Source organism: Fusarium falciforme, chromosome 4, assembly GCF_026873545.1.
Source record: "Fusarium falciforme chromosome 4, complete sequence".
Classification (NCBI taxonomy): domain Eukaryota; kingdom Fungi; phylum Ascomycota; class Sordariomycetes; order Hypocreales; family Nectriaceae; genus Fusarium; species Fusarium falciforme.
Window position 1 is genome coordinate 1336287 of NC_070547.1, and position 22100 is coordinate 1358386.

General features: G+C 54.1%; 4 protein-coding genes and 1 pseudogene across 5 annotated transcripts, besides 1 other annotated feature; 4 read left to right on the top strand and 1 right to left on the bottom strand.

Annotated features, from left to right (window-relative positions):
* Positions 1–7036: 7036 nt before the first annotated feature.
* On the top strand, positions 7037–9683 carry NCS54_00516300 (CP2 domain-containing protein; the record flags this gene model as incomplete). The annotated part of the gene is made up of 2 exons (XM_053150677.1): positions 7037–7050; positions 7181–9683. The coding sequence occupies 2 exons, from the start codon at positions 7037–7039 to the stop codon at positions 9681–9683; spliced, it is 2517 nt and encodes an 838-aa protein (XP_053006652.1).
* Positions 9684–14156: 4473 nt separating this feature from the next.
* NCS54_00516400 (Hypothetical protein) lies at positions 14157–14675 on the bottom strand (the record flags this gene model as incomplete). Its single annotated transcript, XM_053150678.1, has 2 exons — positions 14316–14675; positions 14157–14255 (listed from the first exon to the last, which is right to left on the bottom strand). The coding sequence occupies exons 1-2, from the start codon at positions 14508–14510 to the stop codon at positions 14157–14159; spliced, it is 294 nt and encodes a 97-aa protein (XP_053006653.1). The 5' UTR covers positions 14511–14675.
* NCS54_00516500 (Hypothetical protein) lies at positions 14671–16879 on the top strand (the record flags this gene model as incomplete). Its single annotated transcript, XM_053150679.1, has 3 exons — positions 14671–15142; positions 15210–15257; positions 15306–16879. 3 exons carry the CDS (start codon positions 14671–14673, stop codon positions 16877–16879), a joined length of 2094 nt encoding a protein of 697 aa, XP_053006654.1.
* A 753-nt stretch (positions 16880–17632) lies between these two features.
* Positions 17633–18549, top strand: NCS54_00516600 (annotated as a pseudogene). The gene is made up of 3 exons: positions 17633–17702; positions 17753–18054; positions 18139–18549.
* Positions 17633–18549: a sequence feature.
* Positions 18550–20088: 1539 nt separating this feature from the next.
* Positions 20089–22055, top strand: NCS54_00516700 (MFS domain-containing protein; the record flags this gene model as incomplete). The annotated part of the gene is made up of 3 exons (XM_053150680.1): positions 20089–20738; positions 20795–21208; positions 21290–22055. 3 exons carry the CDS (start codon positions 20089–20091, stop codon positions 22053–22055), a joined length of 1830 nt encoding a protein of 609 aa, XP_053006655.1.
* Positions 22056–22100: the final 45 nt, after the last annotated feature.

The following is a 22100-nucleotide window of genomic DNA, read 5'->3' on the forward strand; positions in this document are numbered from 1 at the left end:
GTGCCCTCTTGGGAATGACAGTCCCAACCATACTTTGAGCCCTGTAGCGACGACAGCTTCTGAAAGAAGACCCTGAATCAGGGGCCCTTGATCATCATGAGTTTTGTTGCGACCACAGTGTTAAGATTGTCGAGATATCGCTGGCAATACGAGGTGGCGAATGTGGCTTGCTGCAGTAAGGATGGCATTCTCAACAACCTCATCTTTGCTGGTGATAGTGTTGTACATGAGAAGATTGACAGAACAACCCAGGCACGGGAGGGGAGGGGTGTGGCTTCAACCGCAGTGTGAGGTGAGTGTGCACAACTAAGTATCCAAAGCAAATGACTAGCCAACATGCGGCATCTGCATGGTCCCTATGTGAATGGTGATGCTGAAAGTGATAGTTGACTGAAGTCCTCTGATCAAAGCCATGTCGCCTTTTAACAACTAAATACACACAAGGAGATATGAGGGCTGGCCTCGCTGGCCTTGCTCTCATTCTGCAGCATGTGGTAATAAGCTTTTCAAGGCCTCCCAAGTTGGAGCAAGCGTAGGCTCTTTCGAGTACTGCTTGCGAGTTATCGACTCAGAAATAGACCTCTCCTCAACTTGGAGCGTGCTTCATCCATCACACAAGGCCATATAATCACGGACTTGTTCTAGCAAAGCTCCATCGTCCGAAGTAGGGGTTCGCCATCGCCAGGGGCTCATCCCAGAGATGCATCTCCCCCCGGTTTTGCAGGGTGTGATGAATCCCGGTAGGATTACCGCAGGGCTTATACTTCCATAATGGATGTTCCCGCCGGTGGATGGATGGGTGAGAAGCAGCATTCCCAATCCTCTCATTGCCCCAAACCCGAGTCCGCCAATACCTTGAGGAACCGCGCGCCGCGGGTAAGGGTCAGCTTGCGTATATGCGCTTGTCTGCGGGCTCCAACTGAAGTGCGAGGTCCCTGACTATCTTGGAAACGTTATTATGAGCGAATCCAAGAGCCTTGGTGAACTTCCACCAATTGTTCGGCACGCGGATTCAGCCGGCACGCCAAAAGATGCCGGAAGACGAGCGTCTTGGGGCCGACCCCTGCTATCACATCACTGCAGCTGGGCTAAGCCTTGGCGAACATGTACTCTGATATCTCGAGAATTGGACCATTCAGCCCTTAGGGGCCAAAGCCCTACACCTCCATCGATGACGTCAAAGCCTCCCAACACAGTCATGTTCGTGATGGCCATCCACCAGGTGAGGAGATCAGCAGGCGGGATGACGGCACACATCGTTTCAGAGCGACGCCACCATGGCGGCACTCGTTGTTGATTTGCTTCAGATAACTTCTCAGACCGCATCTTTCCGTTTCGGAATTGGACCGTTGGACTATCTTGCGTCTTAATGGACAAAGGGATGCCACGTCGACTAGTCTCGGTCAACCGTGGTTGTTCTTTTCCCTTGTTCTGGCATGGTATGCATGAACCCTTGCAAATGCTCGGTATCCTACTCCTCAACGACCCCAGAGCTATTCCGTCTCGAGCCTAGATGGCGGAAAGATGCGTGCTCTCAAGAGTTTCAGCCTCGTGGGTAGACTGACGTGGAAGGATTCCGAAGAGCTGCGATGACATCATCGGCCTCTTTGCGGTTGGGGTGTGGCTGGGGCTCGGGTTCTCGTGATGGTGGACTACATGTTGGGGCATGTACTGTAGCGCGACGAATTTGGTGCCATGTCCGCTCAGCTATTGACCAGGGTGCTCCTAGAACCCGCGGCAAAAGGCACGGCGCGCGTCTGATAGAGCCTCTCGTCATGAAAGCTTGAACCTGGGCTTGTAGTATCCAGCAATCGATACCCAGCTTCGTACATCCTGTAGACAGAGGACTCGGCAATTATCCGTACTCTCAGATCATGTTGTGAAACAATCTTCAAGTGCGACTGTCTCACACTAACCAACCCCAAGCGCTGCAGGTCATCACGAGCCAGTTGTCATCTGTGGGGTAGTTGAGTGACACTGCATCGAAGGCTTTGATCGACATTGACGGCTTTGTGCGAGGCAGGCAGCTCGGTGACGAGCAACTATTTGCCGTGAACCAACGCCTAACTAATACCCCGCGTGTCGACGGCATGGCCCATCTTCATCTGGTCAGCCATGACAAAGAAAGAGAGTTCATATGTCAAACTGTTGCCAGCAGCCTTCTAACCCATAAAGATCTTTTGGAGCAAATTTCTGTCGATGCGAGGTTGCGTTACATAGCGTGCTAATCTGCCCGAAGACTGCGTGGAATACCCGAGTCGCAAAAGCCCGAGGGAATCTTCTAGGCGCCATGGGTGGCAGAGGTAGAAGAACGGTGTAGGTGGACAAGCGTGAAAAATCCACCCCGAGTCGTCGAAGCGCCAAGGCCGGGGGCCCGCAGTTGAGCTTTCTCCAGCGCATCAAAGGTGACAGTGACGTATGCGGCATGCAAGTCGACTTCTGCGTTGGGGTTTGGGTTGAGGGCTTGTATGTGCCGCAAAAGCGCTTGCCGGTGAGGTCCGGAGCTCAATGCTTGGGCCGAGTGTCAGACCTTCATCAGCGATTCTAATACAAAGCCTGCACCTTGGCTTAATGCATAATATGTCCTCTCCGCTAGAAGCAGACCGTCTTCCGCACGAGCCTCGAAACGGCATGGTCCTGCATCCGTACGTCGTACACCCCAAAGCTGAACATGCAATTCTCTTATGCCATGGGGACTCGACCGGGGTTAGGTTGCCCTCCGAGATGGTCATAGATGGGACTGGCAGGGTTGCCCTGGCATATACAGCTCCGTCACCACACCTTTGGAGGAGAAACTCTGCATCGATGCTCACTTCGTCTAAAACAAGACGAATCGAGTAGTCGGCGCCAATTGGAATACAGCAGGCTTGATTCGGTAGATCCCAAGCCATGTAGCCGCCGTGGATCCGTATGAGAGGAGGTAGTGCGTCCGAAAGGTTTTATTCTGGAATTGTCAGGACTCGAAGAGTTTCGTGGTGTTTCAAGAGACGTACTGTTTCTCCGTCCAATCTCAACCTTTTCTTTTTGCGCCCAGAATCAGGCAGGTCGATGCGACAAAGTCCTCTCCATTCCAGCATCTGGCTGTCGAACAACCCTGTGCTCGAGATCATTGAATCGCCCTGGTGTGATATGCGATCCTCAAGACGAGAATAGGTGTAGTATCAGACGACGTCCACCTAATTGACTTCATTTTCTCGGATCCAGCTGCTTGCTTTGCCATTTGTTCATAGTCAGTCGATTTAGTAACAACCGCGGCGGCTCAGACTCCGAATGGAGTTGATGATCCGGGACAAGGTGCCATTGGGGGCAAGGATGCATTCGAGCATGTGGAAATTGGCCACCAACAAAGAGGAGGACAGTCAGTAATGTTATTCCTGACTATGACGGATGACAGTAGCAATCATGACGAGAAGTGAATGATTGAAGAGAATTGAAGGTTCAACATCAGCGACTGCCTCTTCCACTTCAACTGGCAGGGGCGACAAGCCACGCAATACTAGCCACGCGTCAAGCCACACATGCCGCTACAGTCGAGTCACACCAACGGTGGCTTGCCTTTCGAATGATCAGCGCAAATGGTGTTCCAGGGCTGGTCTACCGTATTGGTTGACACATATTAAAAGAAGGAGCTTTGAGCATCAAAGATTAAGGTTTCGTGATCCCTTCCGAGTGGTAGATCCGATGTGGCTTCGTCCCCTCCCTTTGTGAGGCGGTGTCTGGAGCCACACAGGTCGTGGTCCATCTGGAGGTCAACATGGACAAGACGGGAATGGATGCTCAGAGAGACGACACCCCAGCCTCAGAACGCAGAGTACCTACTTGTCGGCACTCAGACCGGAGCAGGGTGTGAAGATCACTGACGGGAAATGGCGGAGAAGGTCAACAGAACAACGTCAGCAATGCTCAAAGACGGACCTCGGCGACCGCTTCTGATGCAGTGCATGGCTCTCACGAAACGCATTCCCAACGTCGCTAGTCCCAGGCTGAATTGGGACAAGCGGTTAGAGAGAAATGGTTCGATTGTGACGGCCTATGTCCCTTCTTCTTGAAGCCAGCGGGCGGATAAGCTCGACCAGATGCCCTCGGCGTGCCGCTGGGTCGATTCAGGCAGTTCGGCAGCGGCGTGTACAAGCGCGCTCCGCGTGGGCGAAATTGCCTTGACGGGCTGTCATTGGCGATTGATGGTCCGGCAAGAAAGGTTCGGCACAGCCACACGGAGAGCAGGACTGATTTCAGCTTGGGAATGTCACCTTTGATCGACCGCAGTGGCAGAAAACAGTTCTCCCTTCCACTGTAGCGGGCACAACAAGCCCACTCAAGGGTCAATATCTCGCCATAGGCCATGGGATGTTATGGTGAATGACAGCCCTGGTCAGGTGGCTGGCCCCAAAGGGGAAGGCCTAGACACAGAGGTCATTTTTCGGTCCGTGGATGCTGCAGATGAGAGGGACGGATGCGCTCCCATCCGTCATGCCGCTTGTGCCATGCCAAAATGGATGCCATGTTGCTGCTGCTCATGGATGGATGCTTCTGACCCTATCGCGCTGTTTTGCTGAACGGGGTCGGACCGGGCCAATGAGGACGAGGGATCAAAGAGGCAACAGGGGCCGGCGGCAGAGGCATCACAGCGCGTCGTCGGCGGGAAGCGGGAGATGAGGCATCACCACCACAATGCTTGGGATGAAAGGGATGGAGCCTCTTCTTTTTTTCCCCTCCTTCTCGGCCGGTTGTCATTAGTCCCGTCATGTTAATTTGCTGGCATCTGTAGTCTCATCCGTAAGGAGCTTCAAGGGCCATTCGGCCGTGGCGCCTGAGCAGTCTCAAACAATGGCTCCATCCCCGGGCCCCGATGGGACAGGCAGCTGGCGATGCAACTTTCGATGAGGGGTGATTTTGGGCTGGACAGCCGATTGCCAGAGGTGCTCTTGGGCTGAAGAGCCGATGACAGAGTAAAGATCCGATCCAGCTAGTGAGTTGCTGTGGACTCAGGGCCTCCACATCCCACGACGCTGGCGTTCCTGCGTAAGGGTTACCGCTGTTGTATCCCGAGCTAGGGCCACCTGGGCTCTGCTTTTGGGAGAAGCAGCAGCAGGAGGATGGTCCGCCCGGGGAAAGGACGGGAGTTTTTTTCTGGGGGTGGTTCTTTCCACTGAGAGTGCCATTCGGGGAGTGCTCGAGGAAGGTGAAAGTGTGGCTCAGGCGTCAGTCGGAGCCACTCTCCAGCATCAAACGCCATTTTGGCCTTCAACTCAATTTTGTCCATCCATCCATCCACCCACTGGCCATGACTGATTCTGACCGGTGCCCCGAGTCTCAACGTCTGCGGCGCTGTCTCTCATTTGCCCGCGACGCCGGTCCTCCCTCGTCACAAGCCACATGCCTCCTCGGCAAACCAGACAGGGAGAGGAACAGCGACAAGATGGGAGTCAGAAGGGGCGTCGCCCTAACACCCGGAGGCGAGAAGGGCTCTGGCCGTTTGTCCCGCACTAACAATTTCGATATCGACGAGCCTCTTCGTCCTTCCGTCTTCCCCACTGCCTGCGCACCTCTAGCACGCACAGGGATTCGAGTGCCCGCCGACCCTTGACCCTGGCTGATGAGAAGACACCTGCTAAGGCCAGGGTCCCCCCTTGCTTGTTTGCCTCCATCATTATGACCCCACAGGCTCCCGATAATCGATGGATGGGTGGATGTCCTTCTGACTGAGTGCAGCGTAGACAGTGGTGAGCAACAAAGAAGTCCATCCTCCAGAGAGGGGACCTCCACGAGCCCCTTCGGGAGTGGCAGCGATAGTCTATTGATGGCCAACCTTTAAAATCACGCCTCAGCTCAGGCCTCCCAGCTCAGGATCCATATTACACGGGATATCGCTGCTGCCGCGACATTGCAGACAGAAGCCACACAACGGCATTTCACCCAAGACAACGGGGAGCCATTTCACCATCCCATCCCATCCCTCACTCAGGCGGCATCCCGGCACTGCGGGCAAGCTATTATCGCCCCCGATTCCTCCTCCACTCCAGAGCACATCGGATTGGGGCTTGGGACCGAGGACCTATACCATACCTGCACAACCCACAACCGTCGCTAGGACCTCTGGACGAATCCCCCATCTCACAAGTCTTCCCGACCTGGCCTCCATCGCAACACACCCAGCGCGGACAGACGGCGCTGGAACAGCGGCTATAACAACCTTTCTTCGCCCTTGAACTCCAAAACAATAAACATCCATCTCGGCATCACTTTGGATCGTCGCGTCGCGTCGCATCGGCATCGCACCACTCCCTGGTGTCTGGCTCCAAGCACAAAGCCGTGCGGCACAGGCACTCGACATCTCTGCGTACACACCACCCTCTCCCACTCACCCTCCTCCCATCACCCACTTCAACTTTGACCACTCGATCCACGACACCGCCTCGGCGCCCCGGGCTTTGGGACTTGGGTACGAGGTACCTGTGGCCTGGCCTTCAAAGTCAGATCTTCTCCGTCGAGTTGTTCGCCCTCGTCCTCCTTCGGCGGGACTGACGACAGGTCCCCACCACATCCAATATACCCTTACCTTCTTCTAGCTTACCTGACCCTTTCCAATTACTACCTACACCACCCGCTAGCATATCCCACGACTTCACGCACTTCTTCTGTTTTTTTACTTTATTGCTCTCTGCCTCGCAAGACTCAACCACTGTCTGTCACCACTCGCTCAGAACAGCTGGCTCATATCAAGCTTGGGCTTGTATCGCCGCCGCAACACACCTAGCGGTTCCCGCGAATAGCGCTTCCTAACCTCCAACTTCGAACAAGCGACGCCCACCACCCACCCGCCCTCGCAACGCTGCAGAATCCACGCATTTGAATCAATGAACAGCGTCGGCGACTGACATTGACGTTCCTCCTCACCTTTTGCGCATATAAGTGATTGTCGCGAGACTGCGCCATCACTGACCATCCGAACCGAAATACACCTTGGTCCTCGTCGCTGCGCTGACAACAATCGGGCATTGCTGTCCTGGGCCGGCCCAGCTACGCCCATTTTAACATGTTTCGACAAAGGTACGCTGCCCAGCGCTGTGCCGACTTGCGCGCCTTTGCGATTTCCGGGTGCAGACTTGAAAGCCACTACATCATCTTACATGTCACCATCTTGCTCGTTTGGCAGCATGCTAACATAGCACTTCTACAGAACAAGCTCTCAGAAGCCGGGGGATGAGCTGCTTGCCAACTTCCGACAGCAGTTCCCCGAGGTCGCGGCAGTTAGCACCTCGGCCGCCGCGCCAGTTATATCGCAGACCGTTGGTGCCGATAATACTCTTGCTCCTACGGCGCCTCCACCTGAAAGGTATGTCATGGTCCTTGAGCAACTTCACGAGTATCCTGGCCCCGCCAACAAGCCCCGCGCAACATTTCAGCTCGGGACTGCCTTTGGACTCTTAAGCAGTGTCGCTAATCTAGCTTCCTACAACAGAACCCAGGGTATTGGCCAAGATGCATTTCGCGACCAAGATCCTACTCCTCGGGCGACGAATGACCCGTGGAGATTTACTCCCTCACTTCTAGATCCCAACTCCATGTCCTTCGCCAACTTCGCCAATGCGCCGCCTGGCTATTACACGCCCACACCTGGAGGCACAAACACCCTATTCCACCCTCAAGCTGGCGATTTGCATACTCCGACACTGGGACTCGGTATGGGCCTCAACACGCCGCTGTCCATGCCAACATCTGGGGATGGGATGCAACCTGGCCCAAGCCAAGCAGTTATGGACATGACAGGTTTCCAGGCTTTGCAACCGCATCAGTTTCACCACTTCAACCCGTTTATTCAGGCGCCCCCGCCGCAGCCTGCCTTTGCGCCGTCCACTTTCGTCCACCAGGACACTGGATATGAGACGATGGATCAGGATGGGTCGCCTATGGACTCGGACCCTTCTGAAGAACGCATGTCATCTATTGGGACCACCCTTCAGAAGACAACCCCATTAGTTGGCCTACAGTCGCACCAGTTCTCCAGTCCCATGACCCATCCGCTACCTCCCTCGGCCGAGAAGTTTCGATTTCACTCAACACTCAACGCTCCCACGGCCATGATCAAGCATTCAGACGAAATTCCTGTCACTTATCTCAACAAGGGACAGGCATACTCCTTGTCCGTCGCCGACACTAATGCCACCATGCCCGTGGCACCTGGAACCAAATACCGCACATTTGTCCGTGTTTCATTCGAAGACGACCAGCAGCGACAGCGTCCAGGTGTGTGCTGGGGTCTTTGGAAGGAGGGCAGAGGCACCAACGAGGCGCACCAAAGAGGAGGGAAACTCCAGGCAGTTGAGTACGTTGAGGCGGGGCAGCCAGCTGAAGGTGACGACAAGAGGACTCGAGTGGAACTAGAGTCGTCTTCCTTTGACGGATTTTGCGTCACTTGGACCCCTGGAATCAACGGCCCCCCCGAAGTCAACATTGCGGTCCGTTTCAACTTTCTTTCTACCGACTTCAGCCACTCGAAGGGTGTCAAGGGTATTCCTGTGAGGCTCTGCGTCAAAACCCACCCCGTTCCCTGCGACCCCTCGCAGCCAACCGCTGACGCGAATCCCGATATCTGCTACTGCAAGGTCAAGCTCTTCCGCGACCATGGAGCAGAACGAAAGCTATCCAACGACGTTGCGCATGTCAAGAAGTCTATCGACAAGCTTAAGCAGCAAATTGCGCAGGCCGAGAGTGGATTGAAGGACTTTGGAAAGCGGAAGCGCTCAAGCGGTGCTGCAAAGATGGGAGATCAGCGCCCAGGAAAGGTGCAGAAACACAAGCGAACGTGGTCGATGTCCTCGGCCAGCTCCGCTGGGGGCGGCAATAGTGGAAGAATGTCCATGGAAGAGGATCTCCACTTCAAACTACAGACTCTACAGGACATGTTTACCAGCACACGACCCGTCAGTGTCCTGTTCCTTCGAGGCGAGGAACTAGACGATCCCGATTTGCACCCGGTATCGCTACCAGGAGACGTCTCGCCCCTGACTAGGCCTGAAGGCCGCGACGGCCCCAATTGGCAGGCTCGGAGCGGGCGAAGCTCTCTCGCTGGTTCCATGATCTCCCCCTCGCCTAGCTCACTTTCTCTAGCGTCGCAGGCTTCTGGTATCGGCCCAGGCGGCCCATGGCAGGGCTTTGACTCGGTCGCGGGAGGTGACATGTCACGCAAGGGCTCGGAACAACCCACCAGGATCAACAAGGGCGATGATGACGGTAGCCTGAGCGGCTGGATCGAGGCATTGGGTGTCGACGCATCCTATCGGCCCCCTCAAGAACGAAGCCCAAAGCCCATTGCGTGTTTCTATATCCTTCGACGGACCCAGGACGAATCCGGAAAGCCGGATTATCATCGAGCTATCTACCTGATGCAGCGCACGCTCCAGGAGTTGAACAACAGAATTGCAGCCAAGTGGGGCTTCGACTCGTCGCAAATTCTCCGTACGATCCACACGATTCAGAACGGTCTAGAAGTCGAGATGGACGACGATGTGGTTCAAGAGCTCAAGGAGGGCCAGGACATGACTCTCGAAATCGAAGAGGTTATTGAACAGCCTGGCGCAGTAAAGAGGGAGTGGGAAATGGCAGTTGACTCTGCCGACGACAGTCCCGAGACTTCCAACGACAAGGCAACAAGCGGTTACATTCTCCGCCTCAGCTTTTAATTTCTTTTTATTTCTTTTCTCTCTATCTGTTTCTTTGCTGTCGGTTTGTCTTTTGCGTATGACGGCTTCGCAGCAAATGAGGGCTTGGGTCTAGACTGGGGATTGCACTGTTTTGCTTGGTTCCCCAGCCTGTCACCAGGTTGGGCTCACGATCACATACATACATGGAAAGGGATTGTGGCTCTGAGGCGTTGACGACTTCTTCTTTTTATTCTTCTTCAAAAATGATACCACCGGTTTTTTCTGTGAGAAGATTTTGGGAGGCGAGTGTTTGTTTTGCTTTCTTTGCTTCTACTCTTGCAGTCTCGTCTTGGTTTTGTTCACGAGGAACGTTTGAGTTATCCGGGCAGAGGGTTGTGGTTATCACGATTACCGCTCTTGCTGCAACACACAAGGGATCACATCCGCCACCTTTGCCCCTATCTGGTTCCCCTTTGTCAGTTTCCATGACTCTTGTGGACACCGTTCTTTGCCTATTTGGCAGCCAACATCCTCATTATTCCGTCGACTCGAAACACAGGTCGGATGCAACGAGGCCTTTTTACCACTATAATAATTTTTGGCAACTTGAATCACACCCAAGAAGCACACGCAGCGTACATGCACACACCACACCACACCACACCACACCAGTCCCAACGTACACGAAAATGGGGACTTACGAAGTAATGCAGGCGGAAATGGGATAGGACGAGGAAACGGAAAGGAGCATCGACGCTGTTGGTGTTGTTGATGCGACGACATGTATGTATATACTATGGCATATACAATACCCATACTTTTTCAAGGTGTCTGAAGAAACACCCCTCTCATTCTCTCTGTCTCTCTCTGTAACTACGGAGACCCCACATGGTCATGATTCAAACGGTGGAGATTGCAGAGACAGTCTGAGGGTCCTGGTTCAAGTGGCGGCCCAAGCCTTGACGCGAAACGGCCGCTATTCGCTACTCCAGCGTCTTGGCTAGTGTGGTTGAGGATGGCGCCATTGCTGGATGCCGAGGCCCCGTGACCAGGCAGTCTCCCACCCGGTCCAGGTGCGTGGTGGACAGCGGATTCGCTTCATGATCAGAAAGTCCTAGGATACTGCATGCTGCTACTGTTTATTGCGCATCGTGGACGAATGGGGTTTGCTCGATCGCAGGCTGTCTCGAGGTGGCTGGTGCTTCGTTGTCGAGACGCCTCGTCAGATGAGGCTTCGCGTCTTAGCCTTTTCTCTTGGTGTACGGTGTACCCAATACCAAGGGGCCCGAGAATTAAAGGACGAACACCCTGGCCCCAGTCGAATCTCCGGAGCTTTCGATCCGGCGGCTCTCGGATGCCAGAGGTTTTACGGGAGACACAGCATACTGCGTGGGAGGACATGGCTCAAGACGGCTCTGCAGTCGAAGGGCCTCTTTGGAGCCGTCTTCCGAGATGGTTTGGGTTGTGCTGTAGGGCGTGGCTGGTACTGATACTGATACGCCGAGTATAATTGTCACAAATGCCGAGCTTAGCCTCTAGCGAACAGTGCAGCACATTAGATGTGGCGTGTGGCGAGGGGCTTGCGCGTCAGCGCCTGTGGCTGTGGCTGTGCTCTGGGGTTGCATCGCATCGCGGGACGGGATGCGTAGGGTTTGATTAACGTTGTGGCTCGTGAGGAGTTCAGCTCGTCTCGATTAGGAAATGAGATTGGGGAGCATCAAATGATTGACGTCTTGTGCATGGATAGGCCATGTTTCATAAGGAATGTGTGTTGGAAGCGTTTTGGCTTGTGATTTGTTGTTTGTTTACCTTGATCAATTCGATGCGTTGTCCGGGCGGACATCAGAGACGCATCGAGACTCTTATCTCGGCGTGATGAAGAGAGAGACTCCATGATTGCGCATAGAGGATCCAATGCAATTCATCCCGAACTTTCCTGGACCGTCAATTGGTCGTATGCTTGCCTGTTGGCTTGGCCGTTTCGAACCGACTTCTCGGCACGGAATTGGCGGCATCTACGGATCACCTACCAAAAAACCACATGACGGATAAGTCTCGATCATCGCCGATCGCATGCAGCCGAGACTTTGTCCATCCTTTCAGAGTTCCCAGCTCGGGCGGCATCTCTTTTCCGCTGTCATCATCATCGTCAATGCACGGGGGGCATTATCGCTTGTGCGATGCCTGAGAAGGAGGGGGCAGTCATGATCGTGTAACCCTTCGTCACTAGCCACAATCGAGGTTCGACAGCTCGCGCCTCAGGGGACCTCGACGCGATCGACAGAACCAGCTTCATTCGCTTCCCACCCTCTCAGGGACCCTCTCAGCTCGGCAAGGGTCTTTCAACGGCCCGGATGAGACATTTGGAGGGGGTGGTTCTGGACCATGTGGCATGCGTGGTGTGCTCGAGCTCTCTCGCCACTGTCAAAAAGACGTGATGAGCCACAGGGGATCGTTCCTCCGTCTGTGGCAATATCGCGTCAAAGAAACGACGCTTTCAGAAGTCTGCAAGGTTTACCGACAGTGACTGGGGCTTTCGAGGGGGCGTGTGCAAAGGTTGTGAGGGGGATCGACAAGTCTCGAGCCACAAGTCACTCTTTATCAGCGGCCACAACATGCTTCTTTATTGGATTAGACCGGCTTGCGTCTCTAGCTTGGGGTGATCGTCGGCTCGCCAAAGTCCCGGCGCGAAGCTACTGTCCGAGTTCAGGCGGCCCGGCGGCCTCGAGGTACTTGTCTGTTTGGTATCGGGTCTCTCCTGATGGAGAGAGGGGACTGGAGCGTTCTGGCTGCGTCGAGTGTCGGAATCGGAGCGTGCTGCGATGCTGTTGCATGAGTGAGTGATATCTGCATGTGAGTGGCATCTGGGAAAGGCCACCATCTGCTGAAGCAGAGAAGGGGTTCAATTTACCTCGCAGCACAGGCTCCCGCCCTTGCAGTCTGCAGCCAGCCGCCAATGACATTCTCCAGTTTGGCCAGCAGGCTGCCCGTTCAGGCAACTTGAGGGCATTTCAGCCACAGGAGAGTCACTCCCAGCATCGAGGTCGGTGAGGGGACTTTGCTGAGGCTGGTGACAACACCACTTGGGGGGCTCGCTTCGAGGTGGTGAGGATGACGCAAAGCGCGGGAGTTGAGCACTGGGGGACCTGACCCAATGGGGACCTGACCTAATGGGAGACCGGCGTGGGCATATTGATGCCAGAATGAAAGAGGGATCTGCACTATAGGGCGGCTAGGGCGAGAAGTTGTCAATCACTGGGACTCGATGTTGTAGGGCTCGATACCGCGGTCTGGATGTCCGATAAGCGAACAAGGGCGGTGGGAACTCTCTCTTGGTGTTTCTTTTCCACGAGCTTTGGTTGAATTGCTCGGGGAAGGTCGTGAAGGGCCCTCGAGGTTAGGTGTCGTTGATGTGAGACTGGCTTTTCAACGCTCAGGGGTCGTAATTCCAACTCCGGCTCACTGGACATATATGAGAGAAAACTCCGGATCCCGCCATAACCGCACATGATTTATTAAGAGAGTCATAACGGCGCAGGTCTCCATCCTGTTAGTTTGATTCCACTGTCCCGCCTCGCGTGGTCCAGGGTAGGAAACACGCGATCGATCGAACGCTGAGAGATCTCGATGCTCATGGAAAAGATGGATTTGATGGGCATTGTAATTTAAAAATTGATGTGTTTTCGTGGGTTGTGTTAGGGTGTAGGTTTTGAATGCTGCTCGGCCAGGACCATTGAGGATGCTGATGTTCGCGAAGGCGCACTTGCCTCCTTCACAACTCGGATGGACCTGCAAAGGAAGGCAACTCGATCAGGAAACATCAACCTGCTTCCACGAAACGTGAGCTTTCACCCCCCCAATTTTCTATCACGCCTCTTGGATTCCTTCCGTGACTGTTCTCAGTGACAGCCGCCAACCTTCCAGAACAGCAACTTTAAATTGAGTATGCAAGTGTTGTATGCACATGCACGTAACCGCAGCCACAGCCGAAACACCAAAAAGGAACTGGCGGAATCACCGCTTCTCAAGAAGAGGTACTCCGTCGAGCAAAAAATGAGTCTCTTGGAGGAGATATTTGTTGAATCACATGCCCCGTACTGGAATCGAACCAGTGATCTTATCATTACTAGTGATACGCTTTACCACTGAGCCAACGGGGCTTGTCCTGTGATTGTTGAAGGGCAGGCTCAGAACAGGGACTATGTCGCTGACGGAAAATGGGGCGAGGAACCTGCCATCTCGGCCAAACATGCATGTGTTGGAGCTGCATAGTGTCATATGATGAGAATCTCGCTGCAGATATATTCATGCCATCTGCGAATAAGTGTTGGAGTGAAAGTAGGCAAGATCGGGCTGTTCCAATTTGACTCCAAGGTGACAGGAAGGACCAAACATGATCTGGACCATGATTGTAAGATTAAAGTAGTAGGCTTGTGTAAGACTCTCGACAACAGGTAAATCTTGTGCCTCCATGGTATCAAGGTGATCAATTGCTGCTGAATTTGGGCTGAATCATTCTTCCAAGGCCTTATCGAGCAACTCGCGAACAGTCCTTGCATAATCTTCTCCATCGCCCTTGAAGCCATTCAATACAACAGTCTTGTCGCGTGACTTGAGACCGTGTGTCAGCTGTAGGCTCGACTTTGGCACCCCTAGGACCGAGCTGAGAACCTGTACGACGGCCTTGTTGGCTTCACCCTCGCGGGCCTGGGCGGCAACGCAGAGCTCGATGGCATCGTCGGTGATGGCGATGACGCCCTCGCGGTTCTTGCTGGCGCCGGGCTTGACGTGGAGCTGGAGATGCAGGGAGCCGAGGGGAGACTTTTTGGTGCCTGTGACGAAGCGGATGGCGCTAGACGACGCCATGCTGAGGCTGGAGAGAGGAGAGACAGAGACAGGAGGAGAAGAGTGCAGCAGCGAATGCCAATCGTGAGGGGTAAGTACGGAAGGCAAGTAAAATAATCGGGACAGCTTCGAGTAAGGTTGCCTCTTTTCTTTCCTTCCCCTCACATTGCATGCAACTGTTTTGACTCGTGATAAAAAGCTAGAGATTTCGCTGTTGGGTTTGACTGACATTGAATACCTAGAGCGCCTGCCAGGCCTGGACATGGGGCGTCTGTCGCCTATAGAAGCGCTGAAGCCTCAGGCCAGACAGCGGGCAACCGCCTGGGTCACTGCTCTTGCCGCTGTGGTGCCCCACTGGCGCGGCTTGTCGCTTCACCAGCTGCTGCGGCAGCGCCAACAAACTTGGACCTCGACTACAACATCAAGCAAGAGCACGACATCTTTACTCGCGCCGACCCCTCTCCATCGCCATCGATTCTGGTCCTCCAGGTGCATGTCCGCTGCAGCCGCTGCTACCCTACAGAGACCCAGCGTGCCCGGCGCCATGGCCTCGGCCTACAGCGCATACCATGGCCCTGCCGCTGCCGCCGCCGCGTCGCAATTCACAGCTACCGCCTTGGGTCGATGGTCTGTCCTGACCCATCCGTTGCCAGGTTTGTTTGATGCGCCCCTTGCATAGATAGAGATATCTCGTTAAAAACGGGTGCTGATTATCTGTAGCAATCGACAAGATCAAGTCTCTCCACGTCTACGACTTTGACAACACCCGTGAGTGCCCTAGATGCTCCAATTCTCGCCCTTCCTAACCCATCACAGTCTTCAAAACCCCCCTACCGAACCCGCAGCTCTGGAATGGATACACGATTGGAACATTGTCGAATCAAGAAAAGTTTGTCAACGGCGGCTGGTGGCACGACAGCCGAATCCTCGCCGCCACCGGAGAGGGCATCGAAACGGAAGAGAAGCGCGCGTGGGATGGATGGTGGAACGAAACCATTGTCGAGCTCGTCAGGCTAAGCATCAAGCAGAAGGATGCCCTCTGCGTCCTGCTGACAGGCCGCTCTGAACGGGGATTCGCTGAGCTGATCAGGAAGATGGTGACAGCCAAGGGGCTCGAGTTTGACATGATGGGCCTCAAGCCCCAGGTCAGCCCGACAAACCAGCGATTCCAGAGCACCATGCACTTCAAGCAGCTCTTCCTCGAGGCACTGATGGAGACGTACAAGCATGCGGGGGACATTCGGGTGTACGAGGACCGTCCCAAGCACACCAAGGGCTTCCGCGACTTCTTTGCCGAATACAACCGCCGACAAAACGTGTCGCCTACACGAGGGCCCCTGGTGGCCGAAGTTGTCCAGGTGGCCGATACCGCAGCGACGCTGGACCCCGTGGTAGAGGTGGCCGAGGTGCAGCACATGATCAACATCCACAATGAAACTATCTCGAAGCAGGGGGCTTCGTCAAGTCAAAACAGGCTCAGGATTAAGAAGACTGTGTTTTTTACCGGATACATGATTGGACCCGAAGACACCAAGAGACTGATCAAGCTCGCCCAAATACCCCAGAACATGCCCCAGCATGAACTCAAATATCACGGCAACAACATCCTCATCTGCCCCCGACCCTGCCCTGCCAGTATTCTGGACAAGGTGGGCGGCATGGGCAGCAAGATGAGATGGGAGGTGGTAGGCACAGGCTGCTTCGAGAATAGTATCTGGGCGGCACAGCTACGACCTATCCCCCAGCACGCCAAGTTTCACACCGACAACCCCAGTCCGCTCGTTGTACTAGCACTGAGGAAGGGGGCCAAGCCGATTGATGCTGGCAAGATCCAGAACTGGCAGCCTCTGTCACCAGACAAGACATTTGACTTTGAGACGGTGGTTGGCGAGAAGGTGATACTCCGTATCGAGCAGGACGACCCGCGGGAAGACGAGTACGAGAGCCTGTTTGCCAACAAGGCGTCGAAGCGGAAGCACACGGGCGAAGACGACTGGAACCAGAGAAACACCCACGGCCACTATGGTGGACGCAACGAGTCCAGAGGCTACCACACTGGCGGCCGAGGAGGCCGAGGGCGTGGCAACTTGAACCGTAGCTACCGAGGCAACGCAAGAGGAGGACGGGGAGGACGTGGCCGAGGCGGCGGTTACAACTATCGATCGCTGGACGATGTGGAACCCAAGAACCAGCAGGGCGGCTATGGTCCACAGGTGGATTATGACGATGCCTACCAGGCGCCCAGCCAGAACGGACCACCAGCTTCAGCTCCCACAGGACCCAGCGGAGGATGGAACCAGCAACCACCTCGAGGCCCTGCAGCGCAGCAGGGACGCCCTATGGGAGGATACGGCGCGAATAACGGCTCAGATCTGCAGAATTACTATTAGAAGTAGTCTATCGCCACTGGCGGTTTTCTGCTCAGCCCCTGAACGTTGGGGAGGGGAAGCATACACTATCTGTTTTTTGTCCTTAAGACAACAAGACGAGACGCGAATCGGCGTCCTTGTTACACGATGCCCTCATGATGGGCGAGGAATTACACGACTCTGGGAGAAAGGGGTCTTGCTTGAGACCTGGGTTGCGAGGCGTCTTGGGAAGGAGGAAAACATGGACCAACTGACTGACTGATTGATACCTAACTAAGGGAAAACGTCGAAAGAATGCATATAATATGAGCCGAGAGAGAGCATCATGTATTACTTTGGAGTTGTCTGTCATACTTATCGTGTTAATGAGTCACTTGATTTCACTTGATTATCTGGTGCCTGAACCAATGATTGATTGATATCCACTTGACGCAAGTGTCTCACCATGATGTCCTACAAGGCCTCATCTTTCAAACTTGACAAAGGATGCAGAACTTATTCTACCTGGCAAATGACGTGCTGTGTGTTGGCAGTGCAGAAATACTTGGGGAGCCAATTTACTTGTAACTGCAACAGGTCGTACGTTGCGCTTGGACTAGACCGCGATAGACATAACCCCCCTAATCTCTCCAAGTATGCATGTTTCATTAAATAAATAGCTGGTTGGCCTCTACAATGAGTAAGATTTGGCGCCATTGGCGTTGGTATTTTTATTTTCTAATTATTTAATCTCGACATACTTTCCTCTTGCCAACTCCAATTGATTGCGAGAGATTCGAGAAGCCCTTCAATTGCGTAGCACAAATGGCCGAGTCTACAGCAAATATCAGGGTTCATCGCAAAGGTACACACCTCAACTCCCCCCCAAGATGCTTGTAACTGACAGATTAAAAGGCGATGAAGAGGCTGTACTGCGCGCTCACAAGATCGCCACCCCAGCATTCCGCGATGACCCTCTATTCGCGTGGATCTTTTCTGAAGAGCCTGACGTCGATGCGCGGCAAAAACGTCTAGAGGTGTTTTTCAAACCCGTCGTCAAGTCTGGCCTCGTGTGCGGAGGGTATATTCTTAATGCCGACGATTGGCGCTCCATGATGGTGGTATCAGAGCCGGGGCAGGATTATGACGGGCTGTCGACTATCATCAAGTGCGGCGGTATTCCTGCTACCTTGTCTGGTGGATTAAGACCAACTCTTGTGAGTAAATGTTGCCCATATCACGCCCTTGTGCGCGAGAAACAAGCATGGTTGTGTCAACAAGAGACTGACATCTCATGACAGCGTCTCCTGCTCCAATATCTCACACAAGTCGACAAGGTCAAGCTTAAGTGCCTCCCCAAGTCGCAAATCCGCGAGTGCTTTTACATTATTCTCACTGCAACCGAGCCAACTTACCGCAAACAAGGTCTTCTGAGCGCTCAGACCAAACACCTCCAGGAACATGCCAGGGAGGTGGGCAAGCCCGTGTGGCTGGAAGCAACATCACGATACTCGATGAGCCAGTTCATCAAGCATGGATTCGAGCACATAGAGGACATCAGACTCGGAAAGGGCAAGGTCAACGCCCAGGGGAAGAAGGAAAAAGGAGGCGAAGGCGTGTTGATTGCGTGTATGATCTGGTGGCCCGAGGGTGCCAAGGAAGTTATGAATGAGAAGAAAGGTCTTCAGAAAAAGGACAAAGAGGCTGAATAAGTTAGCCGGTATTAATCTGTGCTTCGGTTAGCTATCATGTAACAGTAGATACTATACTTAATGTTAATCATACGGTTCAATGGGAGTCAATCTGGGAAGGGCGATGAGGCCATCGCCACATCTGGGCATCCAGGATAAACTCAACGGGTCTTAGCTCAGGAATCATCTCCCGCCGGCCATGGAAAATGCACTGTGCCTCTGAAAACGTGATATCCTTGATGCTATCCTGAACCAACCCCGGCATTGCCGGAACCGAGGCTGGTCGCCATCCACAAGTGGTGCCATGCAGTGGAGTCGAGACGGGAGTCGACATCGAGACCCCCCAGATTTCCCCAATTTTGGTAGCCCTACCAGCAACTTAAAGAGGACGACAGCCGTATGCGAACTCACCTCAACAACCTAGCCAACCAGTTGACCTTGACCTCGACGTTGAAATGCCGGCCGGACGTGGTGGGGCCGGGAATGCCCACACGGCCCGGAGCTTCAATGCCTTTCGGGACTTTGTCTGGCTCCGAAACAAGAGCCTCATTGATAGCCTCCTTTCTTATCTATGCAGAGCTCATCGACTTGTTGTTGTTTTTCGTCCTGTAATTACAATAGAGCCTTATCTTGTCTTGTCACTTGCGCCCTGTGAATCAACATGTCGCCGTTAATGTCGTCACAACTGTCCCCTGTCGTTGGTCGCACCTCATCGTCCAGCCATCAGCCACGGTTCGTAGACCCGGCCGAAAGCGGACTTCGGCACCGACTCGGTCAAAGATAGCGCAGGCTGACGGTGCACAACGTGCTTCTCTGCATGGCTGATCGGCACGCCTCTGCCCGTAAAGAGACCGGACATGACGGCGGGGCAGCTTCTTCTTGGCTGCCAGAGCTGCAACTCTTTTACCCTTCAAGCTTGAACATGAACCTGCCCGCGTGATGCTGGCTTGATCCTCTTCTCTTTGAGTCGGGCATCAACGAGGCAAAACAGCCTTGAACCGGCACAGAGCTCCCGGCCCCTATTCCGCACTCTCCCCTTATCTTACTCCAGAGCCAGGGATATCCGCTTCCGCACGTGGGGCAGGGACTCAGTGCAACGGATTGAATCTCTGATCCTCGCTCGCCAGACCTTGCTCGCCCACCTGTAGCTCCACATGGCGTTGATACGCCGTCGAAAGAATTTGATGCTCTCCACTTTCGAAGGCCAGGCCGCTGACCTGCTGCTATGTCCGGTGCTACGTCCGCCTGAAAAGGTGAACCAACGATGGGTTCTCGGCATCGGTGCCGCATCGGTCGGCCAACAGGGAGGAGGGAGGGTACCCATCGCCGCTCCCAGTTATCAATCCGTTCGGTGCCTCCTAAATTGTTTCTTTGTCCTGCCGGGAACTCTTTCGCGCTCTTTCTGTTCTGTTGCCCTTGTTGCGGTTGTCGCGAGTTCCTGGACTTCTCTTCCGCCCAGAACAGAAGCCGTCTTGGCTCGAGGCATGACGACAATCCCTAGTGAATTTTGCCATCTCCTTCTGCCAAGACGTAGCCCAGAGCAGCAATTTCCCACCCATCATGACCAAGGATCTTGAGAAGGCGTCGCCAGATGTTGACGCAGAAACATCGTGTTCTTCTTCAACAGCTACGTCGCCGGTCTTGGAACCCATCAAGACAACCGAGACACGTCGCAGCCGTCCGCGCAGCACAGCATCCAGGCGCTCACATGATTCAGACGTGTTTGAGGCCCTGGAACATGCTCTGACACCAGATCTCGAAACCGAGGCAGAGCGAGCGGCGCGTGAACCCATCACCTACACCCGAACTGGCACCAGCATCGCCAGCGCCGCATCCCGACCACCCGACTTTGAGGTCTTCTTTGAGGAGGGCGATCCCGAGAACCCAAGGAATTGGTCAAAATGGTATCGCGCCTGGATTATCGTTGCCGTCTCATACTCTACCTGGGTCGTGGTCCTGTATAGCACGTGTTATACGGCCTCCATCCCAGGCCTAGTTGAGGAGTATGGGTCAACTACCACCACCACCACTTTGGGTCTGACGACGTATCTGCTTGGTCTTGCCGTTGGTAGCTTGATTGTTGCGCCACTAAGTGAACTTTATGGTCGTCAAATGGTGTACTTGGTCTGCTTGAGTATTTGGGCGCTGCTTATTCTGCCTTGCGCCCTGGCAACTTCGCTGACAGAAATCATTGTTGTGCGATTCTTTGGGTGAGTGGCTTTCCTGTCGCATCGGTGTTGAATGGTCGACTAATTCGGTCAATAAGCGCACTCTTTGGAGCCGCAATGATCTCCAATAGCCCCGGAAGTATTGTCGATATCTCAGATCCCGAGTACCTTGCAGCTGCCATGTCCATGTGGTCGATCGCACCTCTCAATGGACCATCCACCGGCCCTATCATTGGTGGTTTTGTTTACCAGTATCTTGGTTGGCGATGGGACAACTGGATCGTCTTGATCCTGGGCGGCGCCGGTGTCCTCATGATGGCAACGGTCAAGGAAACCTATCACCCTGCCATCCTGAAGCGAAAGGCAGCTCGCCTACGAAAGGAAAACGACGATCCCCGATGGTGGTGCCAGTATGACCAGAAAGTTTCCACGTGGCATTTGATCAAGATCAACATGAGCCGACCCTTCAAGTTGGTCGCAACTGAACCTATCTTGTGGTTCATGGACGTCTGGTGAGTGAAGTTGAGTTTGAGACAGTGATCATCCACTGTCTCAGTCCCCGACTGTGATCGACAACTCTAACCGATGCGCAGGATCTCTCTGATTTATGCCATCTTGTATCTCTGTTTCGTCGCCTATCCGATCGTCTTCCGCCAGCACCGCGGCTGGAACGCTGGCATGTCGGGTCTGGCGTTTGTTGGCATCGGCGTTGGAACCATGCTTGCCATTTTCGCCGAACCTCTCCTCCGTCGCTTGATCAACTCTCAGCCTCGAGATCCAGTGACTGACAGGCCCCATCCGGAAGCCACAGCTTTGGTCATGGCTATTGGTGCCGTCCTAACACCTCTCGGTCAGCTCGTGTTTTCCTGGACCTGTCTTCCCAACAGCATCCATTGGGCCATTCCCATCGCCTTTGGTGTGCCTTTTGGCGCGGGTAACACCCTATGCTTCATCTATGGCTCGAATTACCTGGCCGGCGCATATTCGATCTATGCCGCCAGCGCCCTCGCCGGAAATGCCGTTATCCGAAGTATCGCAGGCGGTGTCTTGCCCCTGGCTGGGCCCAAGATGTACGCAGCCATGACTCCTCAGTGGGCTGGAACACTTCTTGGACTTCTCGAAGTGGCCATGATCCCGATTCCGTTTGTGTTCTGGCGGTACGGTGCCAAGATTCGGGCAAAGAGTCCGGCAATTCGAGCTCTGAGGGAGGAGCAGGATCGACTTGACGCCAAGAGGGCGAAGCACCAGAGAAGATTGGAAAGGAAGAAACAAGAGGATGAAGGTGACAAGCAGAATGAGGAGGGTGTTTTGGCTGTGGCGGATGCTTCGGGGCAAGATAACAAGGCGCTCGAGCAATAAGAGATGGATAACAAACAGGAAAACGGAAAAGGGGCACAAATGGAA